Source organism: Tubulanus polymorphus, chromosome 8, assembly GCF_964204645.1.
Source record: "Tubulanus polymorphus chromosome 8, tnTubPoly1.2, whole genome shotgun sequence".
Taxonomy (NCBI): domain Eukaryota; kingdom Metazoa; phylum Nemertea; class Palaeonemertea; order Tubulaniformes; family Tubulanidae; genus Tubulanus; species Tubulanus polymorphus.
This window is the reverse complement of record NC_134032.1, coordinates 9,850,480-9,871,204: the sequence shown is the minus strand read 5'-3', so window position 1 is coordinate 9,871,204 and position 20,725 is coordinate 9,850,480. Positions and strand designations below refer to the sequence as shown.

The 20,725-nt window shown below is 38.8% G+C and overlaps 2 protein-coding genes across 2 annotated transcripts; both read right to left on the bottom strand.

The window, feature by feature from the left end:
- Positions 1-207: 207 nt before the first annotated feature.
- LOC141910340 (thioredoxin-like protein 1) lies at positions 208-3,431 on the bottom strand. Its single transcript, XM_074801075.1, is given in 6 exon segments — positions 208-345; positions 1,192-1,296; positions 1,631-1,709; positions 1,810-1,906; positions 2,347-2,539; positions 3,402-3,431. Coding segments are annotated over 6 exon segments (534 nt in total). The 3' UTR covers positions 208-315.
- A 1,170-nt stretch (positions 3,432-4,601) lies between these two features.
- On the bottom strand, positions 4,602-20,552 carry LOC141909704 (nicotinate phosphoribosyltransferase-like). The gene is made up of 14 exons (XM_074800290.1): positions 20,417-20,552; positions 19,059-19,229; positions 18,170-18,377; positions 17,390-17,520; positions 16,226-16,341; positions 16,056-16,085; positions 13,841-14,034; positions 13,079-13,219; positions 12,379-12,463; positions 11,943-12,023; positions 11,326-11,514; positions 11,063-11,134; positions 10,727-10,834; positions 4,602-8,480 (listed from the first exon to the last, which is right to left on the bottom strand). Exons 1-14 carry the CDS (start codon positions 20,478-20,480, stop codon positions 8,403-8,405), a joined length of 1,668 nt encoding a protein of 555 aa, XP_074656391.1. The 5' UTR covers positions 20,481-20,552; the 3' UTR covers positions 4,602-8,402.
- Between the last annotated feature and the right edge of the window lie 173 nt (positions 20,553-20,725).

The window sequence follows — 20,725 nt, the reverse complement described above, 5'->3', positions numbered from 1 at the left end:
CTAAGTGAAAAACTGCCACCTGCCACTTTTTTCCGCATTAAGTGTTAAATTTTGCTTAAGCCTACAAAAATCATGTCATCATTGATGCCGGTCAACTGATAGAAGAAAAATAAACTCAAATGAAAAACAATTCAGTAAATGATTATAATAATATTGAGTTTATTAATCACAATGCAATAAAAGTGGTAATTTTCAATTTGCCTCGTGCATACGCTCGCTGTTGTAATGTGGTCACAATTCTCTGGTGAATCCCTTAAGTTCCTAATCTTTGAATTTCTTGGTGAAATAATGTACGTTAAATAATGACCCTCGCCATCAATGACTCTCGCCTTTCTTTCCCGCCACCTGAAAAAATAAAAAGAAAGTTTTTCTTATTTGTTAAATTATTGATGTCGAAAAGTCTGTAAAACATTCTTTGAATTTAGATAATTATACAGCGGAACCTCGTTGCAACGAACTTCGGCACCAGAAAATCTGTTAGTTATAATTCGTTATATCAAGTATGGAAATAATTGATATTGTCTTATCTGGAATGAAATTCTAGTTTTGTTATAACTGATAAATTGTTAAAACGAGCTTCCACTGTAAACAGAGTTCTACAGATGGTGAAAATATCTCAGAATTCATTGTCTCAATTCAGGTTGAAATTCCAAATAAATCCGTGACTGAAATATCTAAACATACATGAAATAAACAATCACCAAATTTAACAAAACGTAAGTGTCCATAAGAAAAATGTAAATTTTAAAAATATCTAATCTGAATGGAGAAGGAAGGGGGAGCCTAACCTCCACCAGAAATCCTCATAAATCAACCCTTTCGGAAATTTGTTTATAAACTCTCTACTAGGGCAGGAAGAAATAATGACCTAAGAAACTTGGTTGTCTAAATTCAATATTTAACCTCATTAAAATCATTTGAAAACGCGTTTTAATAAATTCAGGTTCTTCCTCCTCGGTTAAATAATCATCATCATCATCATTGTTATCATCATTTGCATTGCTGCAGTAACCGCATCCACCGTCGGCAACGTTAGCCTCATTTATCTAAATTACGCGAAAATAAAGATCTTCACCAATGGAAATAACATCTAACGAAATCATCTTGAAAATAACATCTTAATATCGATCTACGCCGATCGACGAAAATAACAATCTTTCGACGGGCGCCTTCGTGGCATTTGAAACATACTCGTTTGAAGTCGGACATGTTAGTAGCCATCACAGGTGAACCGATAAATCCTAAATAGTTAATAACGGTCGTCTCTTCACCTCCTTGATTATCATTTACGAATATCTGGAAAATTAACATAATGCGTAGATAATTAACTCGAATAAAACTCAATGTCTCAAAAAATCCCCAAAAATATTTGAATTAACGACAAGTAGACTGTGCTTCAGGTGAAAAACTAAATAGTGTTGAAATCAGCCTTTTCTAGAGTCAATCTTTAAAAAAATCTTAGAGAATCAATCTTTAACTTCCAAAAGTCGACTAAATAAGACTTATAGAAATTGAATTTGGCAGTTTTTTTCCAAACTCTTTCGAAACTGCTGTAATTTTTCTATTTTTTTTTCGAATTTGAACTGTAACTGTTTTAACTGTTGAAATATGAAATGATTTTCATTCTTACCGAAACGCTGGAAACATTTTGGAATTTGACGTATCGTAGCGGCATTAAAGTTCCTTCTTTTACATCGTCTGGGGTCAATCTGCGATCAAAAAGAAACAAGATGAAAGAGACTCAGGAAGAGAGAGATGGGGAGACTCAGGGAGAGAGATTGGGGGAGGGGGCAAACGTTTAAAACTTACTGTATTTTCTGAATTGCCTCCAAACTCTCTGCCGAGTCGAAGTCTAAAGTTTGCGGTTGATTCGTGAAAAGTTTAATCGTTTTCGGTGCAGTTCCGTCTGAAAAATTCAGTTGAATAATTTGAGTTTGAATGTAAGGAGTTTTAAGGCTGAAACTTTCAAATTGTGAGGAAGTGTCTGCATCACTTTCAAATCCCAATTACTGTCGATTCCTCATAAATGGGTACTGTTTATCTCAGTAAACCATTAATTCAGTGTTTTGTAAGCAAGTTTTATCCTCAGCACAACCTTAACTTGGCTTCTAATTCAGTATCTGGCCTACCCAGTAATTGGGTGATGAAAAATCCTGGTCCCAACTTTACAGATTTAGGCATAGTCTAATGTACAACTACAAAAATTGCCCATTTCTCAAAATTGAAGGAGTTTCAAGTACCTTTTAACAGCTTTTTCAGTTTAAAAGGAGTTTTGAAGGAATCAAAGAGACATGGGGACCATGTTTAAAGGAATTAAGGAGTCGTAGGGATGCTGGAGTCTCGTACCGTCTGGGGCGTACATCTTTAACGAATGTAGTTTAACAGGTTGTGAGAATTCGAGGGAAATTATCAACTGTTCGTCGCAGCCCGATTGCTAATATCCGCCTTTAGGAGAGACAGCGTGTTTCAACGTGTGATCGTCTGATTCCTTTAAACATTCCGAACTGTTCATCTGTATCATCTTAGATATCTGTAATATCTGTAAATATTCATGAGGTTCATTTCAATATTTATGAGGTCTGTTTGAATATTCATGAGTTTAATCTTAAATATTCATAATCAGCCAATCTGTTAACAGCTGAGGAATGAGACAGAGTCAACTGATTTCACGAACTCTTACTCAGTATTTGACACCAACTCGGGGTAGAATTTTACCAGTCTCAATGTTACCGCAGTAAGAGACTGAGTCTACTGTATTTCACGAACTCTTACTCAGTATTTGACACCAACTCGGGGTAGAATTTTACCAGTCTCAACGTTACTGCAGTAAGAGACAGAGTCTACTGTATTTCACAAACTTACATGGCCTTTAACTTCGACTGTTTCATCACTTTCTCCTGGCTCTTGATAATGCTTTTTGATGTTTCGTTTGGACTGTGACCTTGTTTTTGAAGAAGGTGAAGGTCAGCATCACTGTGACATTGTAACGATTCATCACTTCCTAAAAAACCGACGAATTAATCATTAAAGCAAAATACGACAGGTTTTTTGGACGCTTAAAGTATGGTCGAACCCGTCTCTCTTGGACTTACGGTCAATTTATCGACGTCGACTTTTAGAAAAACGGCATTAGAATATTAAGAGGCGTATCCTTCGAAAACAGGTGCGACAAGGGCCGCACCTACAGATAAATCAAAAATACAAACAGATCCGTTAGTACACAGAGGTTAAGTGATAGGGTTCGGGTTAAAGCAAATATTAAAGGTTAAATAATGCTGGATTCGTTAATCTCTTTGATTCGTGATTGAGGTCACTTTCTGAAATTAAACCGATATACATATACTAACAATTAAACCTGGATTGACTTTTCAATTCATGTTTCATCCGTTTTTCAAACTTACCATGATACAACAACAATCCATTCTGTGCATCTTGAGCTCATTCAATTTAATACGTATAACTTCTAATTCTTAAGAAAACCTTTGTTGAGTTGTATCTCAGAAAATCAACATCAGAACACACACAATGACCTACAATAGACAATCAACAGAATATTTGTAAATAAGTATTCATTTACTGTTCACAAGTTTTAAAAGACATTGAAGTGAAGTAAGTGAAGTTACTTGTCGTATAGGCTAATATTTTCACCACACTGAATTGACTGCTAATATCTAGTGTCACATTCAGCATAATTAATCAGTCATCTTAAGTGAACAAACAAATTGCCAGTGTCATGGCCTCTGCTGCATGGCTGGTTCAGTTCAGTAAGTCAGTCAGTAGAAATTGGTTTTTCCATCTCAAGTTCGTCGGTATTGTTGTCGATTGACCGTTCCTTCTAGAAAGGTAGATTTTGATGGTGCGGTAACAGAGACAAACTGCCTTGTATGTCGATATCTTCGAGGCCACACGCAGTACAGGTTCTCGCAGAAGAGTTACCTGATAGTTTTCGTCGAGTTTCTTTCTTCCATTGATGTAAAAATTGTTTACGACTTTTAAGAGGTCCATGGAACTTAAATCGAGACACTCTGGAGACGGCCATGTTACATCGTTCACGTGATGAAATACTGAAATCTGATTGGATCCGTATATTCCGCGGAAGATGGCAGACGGGTTAAACCTGTCCTGTTCTGGGCCAACTTCGGTTTTCGTAGCTAGTCGACTAGTGGTCGGAACTTATAACCGAACACACTATAGTTCCGTCGTAACGTATTTCAGTGTCGGCCATCTTGAACCTAGGTTCGAACTGTAGCGACCGTGCTCAATTGCGTGGTCGACCATTTCCGGACTATAGTTCCGACTAACGGACATTCGGTTTCTTTTAGTTCGACTACAGTCGACTAACTCCGATAACCGAAGGTGGCCCTGTACAGGTATCTGGGCATTGCGTAATAACTGAAGGGCTTCATTGTTCACTTACAGGCTAGCCACCGACAGGCTTCCTCAACTGGTCAGTGATCAAGTGACCTGGCTGAAGAGAAACACCCGATTTGCCTTGAAATCTGGCACCAGAAACTGGCTTTTCCAATGACCCATAGAACCAAATGAACATATGAAAACTGTTTTTCAGAGTCTATTCTATTTATTATATCAAGTTTAGTTCTACATTCAATTTTCTATCTAGATTAGACAATAAGTGTTGGTCCTACATAGTAGAATTAAATATACAAGTATCAATCACTGTAGTCTGAATACCAGTCGTTGCATGTGACGGGTTCCCTACAACAATGGTTGTTTGTAGAATGACGGCTAGGTACAATCACTACGGACTACAATCACTGGTAACAAACTCCATCAGACAATCCGCAGCCTGGAACCACCCTATCAGACAATCAGCAGCCTGGAACCACCCCATCAGACAATCTGCAGCCTGGAACCCCCCACCAAACAATCTGCAGCCTGGAACCACCCTATCAGACAATCTGCAGCCTGGAACCACCCCACCAGACAATCTGCAGCCTGGAACCACTTCAACAAACCGCAGTTCCAGTCTTGAGTAAGAGTTAATCCATGACAAACCGTACTAAGGTTAAGGTATTACCTGGTAGGCACCTATTATTGAGTATTTCACACTAAATTTTCAAGAAAATCAATCCACAATTGTGAAATTTGAGTCAAATCTTAACTGTGAAAGTGGGTCCAGCGGGGCAAGTTCTATAGTGGAGACTTACATCCAAAAATTGGTCATAAACTTTAAGACTGGTCTTATGTTGTTAGATTGACCATAGAACTAAGATAATCTTAGACTGGTCTTAAGTCTACCCTGACTATGGAACTGGCTCCAGATTACTAGGTAATTGAGTTAACCACCAACGATCAGGTTAACTCTAGTGAATTCAGATTATTCTACTTTCAAGATATTATCAAGCGTCAAGTCAAACCCCCGCACAACTGCGCATATTGCATAAGTCAAGTTACGTACATCGAATCTTTAAAAAGAGAAAAGAATATCTAAATCCTTATATACAATTAAAACAATAATACATCTTTATATCGGAAACGAAGCACCTCAAATAATAATATTAGTACATCTTCTATAATCGCACAGTGAAAATTCATCAGCACATTGTAAACTTGCATAACTACGTATTCTACAGAATAGTAACATGAATAAAGTAATGTTGGGCTGGCGGCAGGTTAGTCAGTTACCTGTCTGCGGTTTAGTTTCACAATCGGATATTTTCGTGTTGGTACCGGGTATATCTAAGCCCATCCGATTATAAAAACTCACCACCGCCGATGATTAGGTAACTAATTAGGCCAGGCGTGTTTGGTAAGGGCCTAAAATTGCCTGAGAAGTACGTTATAAGTTTGAGAGAAAATGCCAGGACCGGAGGCAGCTCCGCAGTTTTATAGGTTAAGCCTAACTCGTATAGTTCACTTCCAAATCTTTTTGACCCTAGAGTCAAGTTTCAACCAAAAATTGTAGAACTGGGTGCACTGATAAGATTTTGCTAGCAAAAAATGGTCCAGGCAAAATAGATAGCAGAACTGCCTAGGTCAAAATATAAGGGCACAATTTACGAGTATCCTGCCCGCAAGATTTGCCACCAATTCTGATTATATTTGAGGTATATTGATGTTTTTGACTACAAGATTTAGTAAAAGCCACAATTCACCTGAAAATTAGATTTTAGATAGTGTTTAATACTAATCAGTATGAATACATGTTGATACTGTTAAAGCTATTCTTTAACTCAAGTTAATTATCACGTTAGTTACCGGTATATAGATCACACAGCCCTGGAAGAACTAACTGGTACGTATGAATTCAGAAATTGCCTGTCCCCATTTGCGACTCCCTGCTTTACATAGGCTACACTTTAGATACATATCTAGGGTCTTCCGTGTCGTCGCCAGGCGAACGTTGTATTAAAGTTAAACTTAACCTGACAAATTAATACCCGAAAGTGCTAGTAGTTTGAAATGTTTAATGATTCCAGCCCAGTGTGATGAATAATGGGCATACCGCTTCAGTGCATCTAATCGCAGTGTATCATTAGTCACTAATATTCCACTGTTTGACAGGTGCTGCCATCTTTCAATAGAGATAACTCATCACTAATAACATCAATACACCGCAATGTGGTGTACTAGCAAAGTCCATCCCCGATTTGTACTCTGCACCCTGGTGTAAACGCACTGAAAGGGTTTTAAGGAAACATGTGCATCCCGTTACTGGTTTGTGTCATTTGAAGATAAATATTGGACGGTTAGCTCATTAAACAATTTGTACATGTCAAATGTTACTGTATACATGTAAAATAGTCAGCAATAATTAGATTTAGCACTACTCATTAACAAATGTAATATATCCATCAGAATAAAAATAGCCGCGATCACAGGGAGACGATTTTGCTTGGGCCAAATTGGCATGCATCGAGTCAACTGAGTCAACTTTGGCACATTCCTGATTAGAGATTGGTTCACATGTAAACCACTCACAGTATACTAAAAAATGCTTAAACTTAGCGAAGTGAACCACTATCGGAGCCACTTGCAATTCATACGCAATGATTCGACCCATGCTAAAATTTAGCTCGGGCCTGGTTAGACGTTTTTGGGCCCATTTGGCACCCATGTGAAGGGTTTTCCAGGCCTAATTTGGCACGGACAAAAAACGCTTGTTAGATCGCGGCTTATGCATACATAACATATAACATGCTATGTCCATACACATGTACATGTAACATGTATCTACACATGTACTGTCTAAAGATTGCCGGTAAAGTGATGTCCTGACATATGTACATGTACATACCTTCGCATGCACGTCCCTACATATGCATTGATTGAACATAACATGCACATTGTAACATTTCCTATACTACATTTAACATGCAGAATTTTCCAATACATACATATGCTTATCATAACAGAGTAATTTTAATCAACAATAATTTAACATGATTATCAGTAATTCAGCACAGATTCTAAAGATTCCTAACAATACGTACGATAACATCCACGGTTTATCGACTTTTGCATAAATATTATCTACAGATTATTCAAATCTAGTGACCATTATTCGGAAGAATAGGTAAAATGCTCGAGCTAACATTGCCGTTCAGATATAGGAACTCTACTACCATCAAAAAGTTGCGACTACCCTGATGATGTCATAGGGAGATCTATAGGGCAGCCATTTTTCTAGAAGATTTTACACATGCGATACACCTATATATAGTCGGAGATATTTTAGAATCACAGATGAAAATTTTAGGCTTAAAAAAATTCAAACCTCGTTCCTCATTTGTGCGGAGCTTCAAAGTTGACCCGGTCGGCCGCCTATCTGCCCTATACAATATTTATATCTGCCCTATACAAAATCATGATCAATGTTACCGTATCACACCCGGCCGCTATAGTAATGAACTGATTACAAATTCTATTGCATTTTACAAAATGACCCGGCCGATTAGGAGAAACAAGGTATCATTTTTGTTGAGCCTTACGGACAATTTTTTCTAGTGATGATTTTGCTTTTATTCCACAATTTGCGTTCATTTCATTCAAATCAGTCAAATGAATGACAGCGATTGGTCGGTTTTTACTGGCGAAAAAGGTTTCGACTTCGCAACACATAAAATTTTTGGACAAGTGAAAGGAATCTCAAAATGGTAAATTTTAAATAGTTGAGTAGCTATTATGAAAAGCAGACATTATCGAACTCAAAAGTGGGCTAGACATGTTCTTGGATTCAGCCTTTTAAGTGTCCAATAATATTGCTCAGATCTGGATGAACGTTAATTGAGATTTCGGTAACATTTTCTTTTCCATTATTAGAATTGTGTGCTAACTTATCAACACTGATATTTTCGAAAACATATGAAACTACATTTTACCATCTTCTGGAATGGTTCATGCCATGGTGATGCGGTACTCGCTGGTTAGCAACGGCGTCATCAAGACAGTTCTCCGATCGGCGCATTTTCCAGCCATAAGTGATGCATAAATTTGTAAAGTTTATCGGTGACAGAAACCTGAAAAAAAAATGAACATAAATTATCAGTAGGAGAGTGCTTTATTGCACTTGATTATTTAGGGTGACCACTTTTATTGACTTGCTTTTGTCCTGACTTGATCTACTAAGAATCCAATCAATTAACACAGTCGTCAAATACGCAAGACACATACGGAAACTGTTTGACTTTACGTGCAATACAGCATTCTCAACATGTATCCCAGATATTGGGCTTCTTTTTTTTTTACAAATTTCGCCGACTTTTCCCTGATTTCCAGGCCAGTCCGTTCTCGAATATATAAAAGGTGGGTCTAGGAAAATTGAAGTGGGGTCCAGAAGAAAAGGAGAGGCATTTCTTGGATGAAGCAGCCATGTCATAGGGCACTAAAGGGGTCCCACCTTTGGTGTTAGATAGTTTTGAAGGAATTCGTACCAAAAGATTGCAGGTTTTGATAATCTTAGTCTTGATAAAGAGAGCAACCCTAATGGGTAGGCAGGGGCCTGGACCTCTGAGTGCACCCCTAAATATGGCAGCTCCTTAGGCCTCCAATGACATAATCAAATACCCTGTAAGGATGGCTGCTTCCAAGAATCCATACAGCCCCCAGTCATCATCAAATTGCCCCTCTTTTCTTGAGACACGTTCAGAAAAGATGGCTGCCTTCATAATTCCCAAGATGACACTTAACCCTTTCAGTGCATCTACACTGCAGTGTGGTGTGTGAATAGGTGATGGACGTTCTTAGTTGATACAATGCATAGCAGTGTATAGATGCAGTTGATAATTAGTTTTACCTCTAATGAAAGATGGCAGGACCTGTCAAACACAGTTGAATATCAGTAACTAACAATACACCGCATCACAGTGTAGAGACATTTTAATGGCATGCACACAGAGGTAGAATCTAATTAGCTTAGCACTTAAGGGTATTTAAAAGTTAGCACTGAAAGAGTTAAGAAATCATCCCTAATGATGGCTGCCTTTATAAATTTTCGTAACACACCATCAAATGACCACTCGCAGAGATCGTTCCAGAAAGGATACGTAGCTGCTTCGATGATTCCCTTTGAGATTTGATTGAGACAGCCATCTTTTTCTGTGGTTAAAAATCATACAAAAATCAATAGGTATGTTGCGAACGTGCAATGTCAATAGTCCCAGGAAGCTCTTTCAATCATATCAATGCAATTTCAATCATATCAATGCATTCTACTTCATTTTATTGCGGCAACTCAAATTTCATTAGAGTTGTAAGCCAAAGGGTCTCGAATGTGGTCCGGCACAGAGTCAAGAGTTAATGAACGATGAAAGATGCGATAAACGGGTGAAATCAACGAAAATTAGATATCATTAGAAAAATCATCAATACGTAATTCGTGCTTTAATATTCAGATTCAAATGGTTTAACAAATGGTTATGCATAGCTACAGGAGGGAAAATACACGAAAATAAAAGACGCACGGAATAAAGTGACATCGCAGACGCCGTTTTAACGTAGCTCGGCGATCGGGGCTGAAGACTGCCACATTTTATGGATAAAATCGTACATGGAAGCACTGACCGAAACCTGAAATATTCAAACATTCCAAAAAGGCACCGATCAACAAAAAAAAGAAATATGATTGGCTAGATGGAACTCATAAAGTACACTCAGGTGGTAATGCACTAGATTTCTCCGTCTGCCATAGACATCACAGAGAGATTTCAAAAGTTTCATGAGCGTGCAAAAGCTAAGTTAAGATCTACATAAAAGTCGCCATTTCATGTGGTTTATACACATAGCCAAAAAGTTCATGAAGACTATGAACTTCTGATCTAGCATATTGAGCTGATAAAAGCAAGATGTACAAGAAGGTCGCCATGTTACACATGTACACAATGCGCATGTAAAGCATATGTACATGAAGGATGAATGTGAAAACGGAAAAGCAAAGATTAACATAAAGGGTGACATGTTACATGTTCATGTTCTCAATGAGCATGTAAAGCAGACGTAAATAAGGGATGAAGATGAACATGTAAAACAAAGATCAACATAAACGGCGACATGTTACATGTGGTTAAGTCATGAATGCAATGAGCATGTAAAGCAGATGTACATAGAGGATGAACATGAACAAGTAAAAGCAAAAATCAACTTAAAAGGTGACATGTTACATGTGGTTTAAACATGTACCACATGATCATGTAAAAGCAAAGATTGATAGAAAGTATGATAGACACATGCACATGTTATCTATCGATTTGTTTATATGTCAACCTACCTTATAAGGAGTTGGGTTCAGCGCCCTCTTGTGGTCTTGTCGTATATGATTCAGGGAGTGTTTTGTTCGGGAGCGAATCTCCAATAGCGACGGTAACTTCTCACAAATCTGCCGAAATAGTGGAAAAAAAACACCGGAATGTATTCATCTCAGTCACAATGCAGTAGGCAGGGAATAGTAACCTCCAAGGCTGCCTTTTCATAGAACAGTCTTAACCTAAACACCGCGGTCCTGTTTTACTCAAAACCTCAAAACCGAGGCTTACTCAATTGAACTATAAACTAAGTTTAAAACTGGTCTATGAAAATTGTGGAAATGTAAGGATATGTAATCTACCTTGCCATCCTTCCAGAAACATTTGTACAGACATTCGACTTTCGCAGGATTCACGTAGGCTCGCTTTGATTCCTAAAAGAAATACATATCTTGAACGGATAGAACCAGAATTTAAGGGGGAGGGGGAGCAAGTTGGATGCATTGTCAAGAAATTGTGTCATCCTTTCTAAATCCATTTTTCCTTAAAGCGCTTAATTTATTGAATGTTTTCCTCAATATTCAACTCTGAATTAAAACTGAATTCATTTCAAATTCGAACTTACGGTGAACGGATGTCGGCAGAGAACGCGTTGTCCGCTAACCGGCACGTTTTCGCCGGGTTTTATCAAAAGGTCGACGAGCGCATGTCCGTCTGCTCCGTACAGACGATACGCGTCTTTGCGTCCGGGCATTGTTACCTTCTCAACGTCCTCGCTCAGTTTGATCTTCGGTTTATCGTTGACTTCGACGAGCTGGAAAGATTTTTTCAAAGACATCTTCTTTACCGATCATTTCCGCAAAGGTTCATTCAATTATCTATTCAAAAGTTAGCGCACAAAACAGGGCTTTAACACACATCTTTTTCCGAGTAGTCCTCTCTGGGTGGCCACTTGAATATCCCCCGACTATTCCTAGAATTGTATATTGTTTTCCCTGACTTGATCTGCCAAGAATCCAATCAATCAACACAGTCCAGTCAACCAAGCATGACGTCAACGGAAACTATTTGATTTAACTACCTGACAAAGTCAACGAATTCCCCTGACTTTTAGCTTTTCAAATAAATTCCCTGACGATACTCTGAAGAAAAAAAAATCCCTGACTTTTCCCTGATTTCGAGACAAGTGGCCCTGTAACACTAAGTAGCGCTTAGCAGACTTGCTGTAAACCATGTACATACCTTAAACACACAACCTAAAGCTGGCTGCTTCTGACAAGTGACTAGATGAGTCCCGATACCAAAACAATTGATACTGTGACCCTGAAAAACAGCCAGGTTTTATCTTTTTAAATTCCTTGCTTCCACCGCATATTTTTCCAAGTTATTACCATGCGTTATCTAGAAGTTGGCAATACAGCTTTACATAGTCAGCCATTGTTCAAAATTAACCCAATATTGAGAATATGGAACATACAGAATACAGAATATAGAATACCCAGTATAGAAGTTTGTTCACATGGGAACTCAATTATTTTGATTGCGCAAGCGCAAATAGCTTGGAGCAAGAATGGTGGTACAACCGCAAATACGAGATATAACACATATTTATCACTTCTCCCCACACAACCACTCAACCTTCTCTTCCTCTTAACGATGTACGTAAAAGGTAACATACCTGTTGGTTAAGCGAATGTATAGTGTCTTCATTTATATCATTACTGGCTACAATACTTATCGATTTAAACCACGGTACGTCAAACCTACAAAACAACAGTTAAACATTTAAACCACGGTAGGTCAAAACCTACAAAACAACAGGTTACATTTAAACCACGGTACATCAAGCCTACAGCAAACATTTGACCCATTAGTACTCAAGCCGCCCGTATCCACCCCGGTACTTCTTTCGTATGCTGAACGAAAACGGTTATAGTGGGATTCGAACCCAATAGCTTATAACAAACAACACACCTAAGTCCTCGAAATACCGAACAGAAATCAACATCCTCCTATTTCAATTTCTCGAGTATTTTGAGTTTGAACACGACACATCTGAGCACTCACTACAAATCCAAGTAAGTTAGGATGAATTTCGGGGGGCCAAAAGGACATGATTTTGGTGGCCCACCTCATCAAATCTTACATCATATGAAAGCCTTGACTATTAACTACAAAATAACACCAACTTGTAATGCATGGATATAAACAGCCAAATGAGCTATTCGGTATCGTTATGAACTTGGATTTTCTGAGGAGTAATTGACACTACATAGTCCAATTCCTGAGTGCTAATGGGTTAAACCAGTGTTTGTCAAACCTAAATAATCTTAAAATACACTGACAATGATACTGCCGCACAGTTGAGGATTACTTACTTTTCGGCGATGTTTTCGAGCACATTCCGTGTGACCTTGGATAGATACGCCAAATCACCGCTATCCAAACGTACACCACGTACTTGATAACCAAGGTCATTCAGGGCCATGGCAACGGCGCAGAAATTTGGCAGACCACTCCTACAATTGGATAACGGAAAATAGGAAATTTTATTCGATTATCTCGAAAATGAGGAAGGGAAAGTTGCAATCCCCGAAAAAATTTCTATTCCTATACAGGAGACAAGGATGTCTGTCAGCCTTCTTAGAGACATCGCCTAGAAGACTCGTCTGCACCTAGGAAATCTGACGGTCTCCTATAAGGCATTTCTCTATTTGCTCCTAGAAGGCAATCTGTCCGTCTGCTCCTACATGACCTGCTCCCAAAAGGTATAAGGCTGTCGGTTTAAAGTACTGTAGGCCTAATAGGTATCTGTCTGTCTGTTCCTAAAAGGTATCTGTCAGCTCCCAGAAGATATTTACCTGTCTATTCTAAGACATGTCTGTCTGCTCTTAGAAGGCATCTGTCTGTCCTTGGAAACTTACGTCATACCTGTCTGCTCCAAGACATGCCTATCTACTCTTAGAAGGTATCCGTCTGCCCTAGGAAACATGCATCTGCTCAGAGTAGACATCTATATTTGTTCCGAGAAAGTCTCCTCAAAGAGATATCGTCTGTCTGCGACTAGAAGACATCTATGTATCCCTCCTACCCGTAACAATACATCTGTCTGCCCGACGGAGATCTGGCCTGTGACTCACCTGACGACGTCGTACGTATCGATCAAGCACAGCACCGACGACGGGAACGACTGAGCGTATGAGATGAACGCGGCCAATTCTCCGCGGTGCGCCTCACTCGGTAGAATACCGAGAATCGGAGCGATCTTCTCCAGCCAAGTCAAGCAGAGATTCGTAAAACTAATCTCTTCATTCGTACCGCATTTTTTCAAACCCTGAAAATTAAACGGGACAATTTCATATTTCTCCCTATTGTTACGATACGCCTTCTGGTATCAGGTGGTAAAATCAATAGGAGACCAATTGGAACGCCAGGATCCACAATCGAAAGTTTCAGGGTTGTTTCAGGAAGCAACTTTTAAAACGTAGTCGTCTGTGGAACCTGGGGCCAGTTGCACAGTCATGACTTAAGTCAAAAAGTGGTCTTAAATCTTAAGACTGGTCTTAAATTGTTAGATTGGCTATAGAACAAAGTTGGTCTTAGACTGGTCTTAAGTCTAAGCCATGACTGTGCAACCGGCCCCAGGCCTCAGGGTCGATAGTCCTCAACTTAAGACCAGTCTGAGCTTATTTTGTTCCTAATTTAATAAAGCTGATCTAACTAACTAAAGACTGGTTTTAAGAAATATAAGATGAGTCTACGATTTCGGTTCTATACGGAAATAACAAATTCAGACCGATTTGACCAATCTAAGTCCATTTAGAATCCTTTTGGTTATAAATATAATCTACTTAAAACCGGTCTTATGATTTGTAAGACCAGTTGAAGTTCATTCTGGTTCCATGAAAACATAAGACCAGTTTTAAGACCTTAGACCTATGTTGCTTTACTCACTACGTACCTTAAAGACCGATTTCAAGACTTAAGCCCAATTTAGACTTAATCAAATCTAGGATTTGGAACTGAGTATTGATAGACATTACAACAATATTCTACAAAAGGAGACTAACATAATGACACCAGGGGGCAGCATGGTCAAATAAGCTAACATCGTATATTTTGAGTGGGGTCTGTTTCAATTGCAATTATGACAAATTTGGGAATAATCTTTGGGATGAAAGCAACGGATAGATTTTGTGCCATATAGCTGTAAGTCCATGAGTTCAGTCTCACAGAAAGCTTAGGCTTAAAGATTGAATTTTCTGATAGCAAATAAAGCAAGTTCCTTGAAAGAAAGCCCCTGCACAAAAAAAGCCGAAGTCCGAAAGTGACAAGTTTTATAGACCAGAATCCAGTTCTGTTAAGTTTGACTGTGTAGTGAAAATGAGTTTAAATATAACCTAGAAATGTGTAACTGGATTCAAGTTAAAACTGGTCGAACCCGGTCCTCCTCGGTATGGAGCTGAACTCACGGGAAGATTCAAAATTTGCCGTGATTAAATAATCAACTAAAAAAATATATGCTGAAACAAAATGGATTGAGAACATAGAATTGAATTGGTGTTCATTAAAAACGAGTTAGCGTTAAAGCTTGCGTTGTGCGCGCGTTTCTTCTTCAGTTACCATTAATTAAATGATTAATTAAAAATAGTTAAGATTGCAGACGCGTAACGAGAGTGGCTTATTAGACTAATTGAAGGCCTAGATCTAATCAGATATATTCAAATGAAGAACTGTTGCCTGGAGTCAGATAAATATATACCGTGTCTAACATGAACGTCTTGAAAGGTATTGAATGGTGCAACCTACTACAGATGACTCCCGGAGTCAATATACAATAGGTTTGGCTCTGAAGAGCGACTTCCACAAATAAATAGTTTTTTTAACTCTTGAAGTGAGTTCCCCAGTTGTACAATAGTTTGACTATTTGGAGCCAGTCCCACAGATTCTTACATTTTGGAGTGCTCAGTTCCACGGTTTGACTCCTGGAGTCAGTTCCACAGTGGAAGTCTTAACACTTAGAGCCAGTTCCGTAGTTATAGATATTGACTCTAAGAGCCAGTTCCTCATTTACAGGTTTTGACTAGCCTAGTTCCACAACTCCTGCAGTTAAGAATCCATAGCTGTAGGTATGACTCTTACAATGGCTCCAGGTTTGACTGTCTAGACTCAACTCCAGAAGTCACTGTGAAAGTTGTTTGATCCTTTGAATCAGACCACCTTTCGACAGCCTATGTAGGTAGGTAGGTTCAACTCTGAGAGTCAGTTCCGCAACTATCTTTCTAAAGGTTGCAACATTCAGAGATACTTTTTCTAGGAAGGTTTATCAGCGTTTATAAGAAAAGCAAATCTTACGTTATCGCCCGATATTTTAACTGGGTCGTCCTGTGCGAATCAGAAAAATCATGTCAAATCGCATATGTGTGCGCGTGCGGAATGTGGAACCGGGTGTCGGTTCCACAGTTCGAGACGCCGGAATATGGAACATGCGAGATCGGGCAGGCGTTTTTATTCAAAATTTTTACCTGAGATGACAGTTCTTCGACTCCCGTGAATGAGTTCACGAACGCGTGCGCGTGAGTTCCTTTCAATGGAATTCCGAACAATTTCCCGGCCAACACGTTACTAGTTCCATCAAAACCTACGCAACGAATTACGAATATTACGACTATATATTACAAATTCATAATGTGATGATGTCATCGGGGGTTTCATGGAGGCAGATATCTTTTCTGCCATGGATTATAGGCACAGGGGCGGATCTAGATTGTATCGACCATGTCGGGCGACACGGTCGGAATTTGTAAGTGCCTTTTTATTTTTTCTCTGTATCAAAATTTGCCGTTGTAACCACCTGAGATACACAATAGATATTTTTCCTAAATATATAACCTATGTTTCTTGACTAAATGCCTCTCAGAGACGCTCAGAAAGCTCTAAAATGATAGTAAAATTTCAAAAATTTTGCTGATATGCCTTTCCGCCCTAAATCATAAGGCGCTTTTACGAAACTGAATCTTTGTAAATAGTTTCACGTTTACGGCTTGCGGTTTAGTGAATCGGATTTGGTAAATCAACTCGTTTATGGACGCGGTTTAGTAAACTGATTTATTAAATCGACTAACTTGCTCGGCGAGCAAGTTAGTGGCGATTTAGTCAGTGAAATCCAACATGGCGTCCTCTTCGACCGCGGGCTTAAGACATCTATCGCAGACCATCATCTATCAATAATTCGGTCACCATTGACGCCCATTTTCTTTTGAATCGCGACCTTTAAATTGATAAATTGATTCGACTCATTTACGAAAAACGATTCGATTTACTAAACCTTTTGTATTCCCACATCGAATCGGATTTAGCTAAACCGAATCAGATTCAATTTCGTAAAAGCGCCTAAGAATATATGCACTTTTTATTGGTCGGCATGGTCACAACATGCCCCTGGATCCGCTCCTGGTAGGGGTTATTTGATGATGTTATTGGCCTATGGGGATTTTTGGAAGCGGTAATAATGATGAAAATATAGGATAATAATAGATAATATAATATAATACATAGGATTTAAAGCATATAGGCCTAGGGGTAATTCGATGTGATGTGGGGATTTATGGAGGCAGACATCTTTTCTGTATGAGGGTCTAGAGGTAATTTGATGAATTGGGGGAAGCAGTAATGATGACGAAACTGACCTCCTACGTAACAGTACCGCGAAGCAGACAGTCCACCGTCTGGTCCCTGAGCTCGACGTAATCCAAACTCCAGCAGAATCAGATCTTCACCGGCGGCCAATCGGAACCGGGCGGCGTTCGTCGCCACAAGACTGCATGCAGAAATACAAGACAAGCATTTCAATTAATGACAGAGACCTTGAATTAAAAAAATCTGCAGTGATTTTGAGGGCGGACTTCTTTTTTGAAGAGCTCAAGGCTTTACATGTATATGCACTTTTAATTGGCATTTAATGCGAAGTCACCTTTTCTTCTGTGAGGGTTTTACTACAGGCATCATTTCATGTTTGGAACATTAATCCTACCGTTTAGGACAATTTGATTATTTCACCGAGGAAAATCTATTCTATAAGGACAGGCATCGCAAGGGCAGGCATCTATAACGGCATCATCAAAGGCCAACAGTTCATAGTTGATGTCACAGGACGAGTTATGGACGCATAATGTTTCTGGGGAGGTCTATAGACAGCAACTTTATGATGTCATAAATGGTTTAAGGGTAGTGTCTTACGAAACAATTTAATGATGTCGTAGGAGAATTTATGAAAGGGAAAGTTGAAATAATGATGTTATATGGGAGGGATTTATGTAGACATGTAGATTACCGGACACTAGAAATGTTTTCTAGTGGTTACTATCATTACATGATGTTGTCATAGGGTGATTTATGAAGGCGGTCATCTTTTCAAAGATAATTCGACGATGTCATAGATTGTTCAACGAAAATCTTTTTTTACTGACCTAGCATAGTTGACTAGAGTAAGAAACGTAGTTTCTAGCAGTTGCACGACGGGTAGAGGACCCTCGACTCGCAACAGCGGAACTTTAGGGAAAACGACGCTGCCCTCTTCAATGGCGTACAGCGTCACTTTACTGGCATCGAGGTTGCGTAAATAATCGAAGAATTCATCGTCGCTTTCCGGTAAAACCGATCGCAAGTAATCAATATCTGCAAGAGAAAAAGATAAAAGAATTACATATTTCTTTTCGGGAAAAGTTTCCTCGAAACTTGAGGAATAGATACACCTGAATGAATTGAAATTAACTAATATAAGAACTACAAAGTTCTTCGATTCCGGGGACGGTCGCATAGCCAGGGTTTAGACCAGTCTAAGATCAACTTTGTTCAATAGCCAATCTAACAACAACTTTAAACCAGTCTTAAGACCACTTTTGGACTTGGTCCTGGCTACAAGGTTCTGCTTGGTTCAGACTTGAATAAAATTAATAAAAATTTTACCAATATAATCATTAAATCACAGCGTCCTAATTGGTTTTGAAGTTGGATATTTCTACGTTATCATCAAAATTCATGGTCAGATTGGTTCAAACTTAAAGATTTTTATGCATATGTCGAAATTAGTGTCTCCATTGGTTGGATCTGGAATATCTTTAGATAATCACCAAAATTAGTGTCCTGATTGGTTCAAACTTGAACATTTTGAAATATTTCCTCAAAATTAGTGTCCTGATTGGGTCAAGCTTCAATATTCTTACATGATTATAATTATATTAGTGTCCTGATTGGCTCAAACTTGAATATGAATATATATCATAAGCATAATTACTAAAATGTCTGCGTTCTGATTGGTTCAAACTTTATCACCTGCAAAGGCGGATTGAAACTTACCACAGTCGGAAAACTGGAAATTCTTGAGGAATTTCAAACACTCCTCGAGGCCGGCGAATATCGTGAATTCACCGCTAAACGGATTCTTACGGAAATATAAATCGAATATGGAATGATCGTCCTTTTTACCGCTTTTCCAATACGCGTACGCCATAGTGATCTGATAGAAATCTACAATTAGAATTTTAATAGATGGCGACAATGATGCGAGCTGTCAAGATGCCCTAGCTGCAGGGGTAGGCATAAATTTTTACAGGAGCATGAAGAACTGAAAAGGGCAGACTGAAAAAAAAGCAAGTTAGGTATCCACGCTGCCAAACAAGGGGTCTGGAAAATTCTTCAATTTCCGTTTATTTTCATACAATTCAAAGGCACTTGAAGGACATTTAAGATGATCATGGTTAATCTTGAGCAGGCTGTTTAAGTACCTAGTTTTTGGGTAAAAAAGTGCCTTGAAAAATAGTGCCATTGAATTTTCAAAAGGGCCCAGGAAAATTATGACAGAATCTGGATTTGCCCCTGGGCTGACAATCGACATGGATCATGACAGGCTTGCTTTTGGGCCAACTTTAGAGGTAAAAGGTTTCTGGCCAAAGGGTAATGTGATTATGCCATAGAGGAATTCATGAGAGGGTAACAGCATAAAAAGTGTTAAGAGTCATTGGAAGGGGCTGATTCTTTACGTCAGGGGCAAATTACAGGCACTTTAATATGGGCTTTGATTATGGATATTTAATAATTCACCAGCGATATGTTAATCCTACTTCGATAATCCGCCCATTTTTTATAATGAATTTACCCATGATGGAATGCGCGCCCGGCGTTTAACTATACTATACAGAAAGGCTGGAAACGCTCCTATCTCCATAATGCTTAAATCTACCGCAAATATCGGGACAGACGAACAGTCGACGATTGTCGACGTACGTCCCCCAAGGTGTCAATTTTAATTCTTAAATATAAGGAGCGGCCATAATTTCAATTGTAGATGATTTGTTGGAAACATTGACACTGTTTTAGCTCCGTTTAAAATTTTAAATGGCAACAAAATTGATTTTTGAAAATTTGCGACGCCTCTTTGTATTCGGGATTGCTGTGACGTCACGTGGAGTTTTTATAGTAAAGTTTTGGAGTTGTTTATTTACAATAAATTTCATCATTTTTAACACACCAAGATAAAAGCACATATTCAAGTGCCTGTGGGCAAATAAAGGGGGCGGGTTTATATATCATTCTACAAAATACAATAAATCTTCGTTGAAATTGAATTGAATCATGTTTTGTTGCTGATCGGCAATGCATCTCAATCCAGGCTTGAAATTTGCGTTGATTTTCAGTTGGTTTAAACTGTTTCTCACCGGTGAGAAGGGGTTGGATGATTCCATTCTGCTCGAATTTTGCTCTTTTTCGTACATTCGACATCGTCCCACTTAATCCCGTTCAAGTTCAAGTTTATCGAAGGTTAGCTCTGGGAAGTGAAGTTCATACCGCGGTGGCAGCTGAGGTAAGCTCCGAGGTAAGCTGCGGCAGGTGGTTGCTCCGAAAGTTGCTGCGGAGTAAAATCATGGTCGAACAGTTTCGAATCCCGATTTATTTAACATTTCATTTTACTTAAACCAGTGATTCTATGATTGCAATGGCCTCAATCTATTTCAGTTTTGTCAAAT

Coding starts and splice junctions, on each gene's coding strand:
- LOC141909704 (XM_074800290.1), bottom strand. CDS start 20,480: ATGTCGAATGTACGAAAAAGAGCAAAATTCGAGCAGAATGGAATCATC. Junction 14,035..16,055: donor TTAAAATATCGGGCGATAAC/GTAAGATTTGCT, acceptor TTTAATTTTCAG/GGTTTGAAAAAATGCGGTAC. Junction 13,220..13,840: donor GATACGTACGACGTCGTCAG/GTGAGTCACAGG, acceptor ATCCAATTGTAG/GAGTGGTCTGCCAAATTTCT.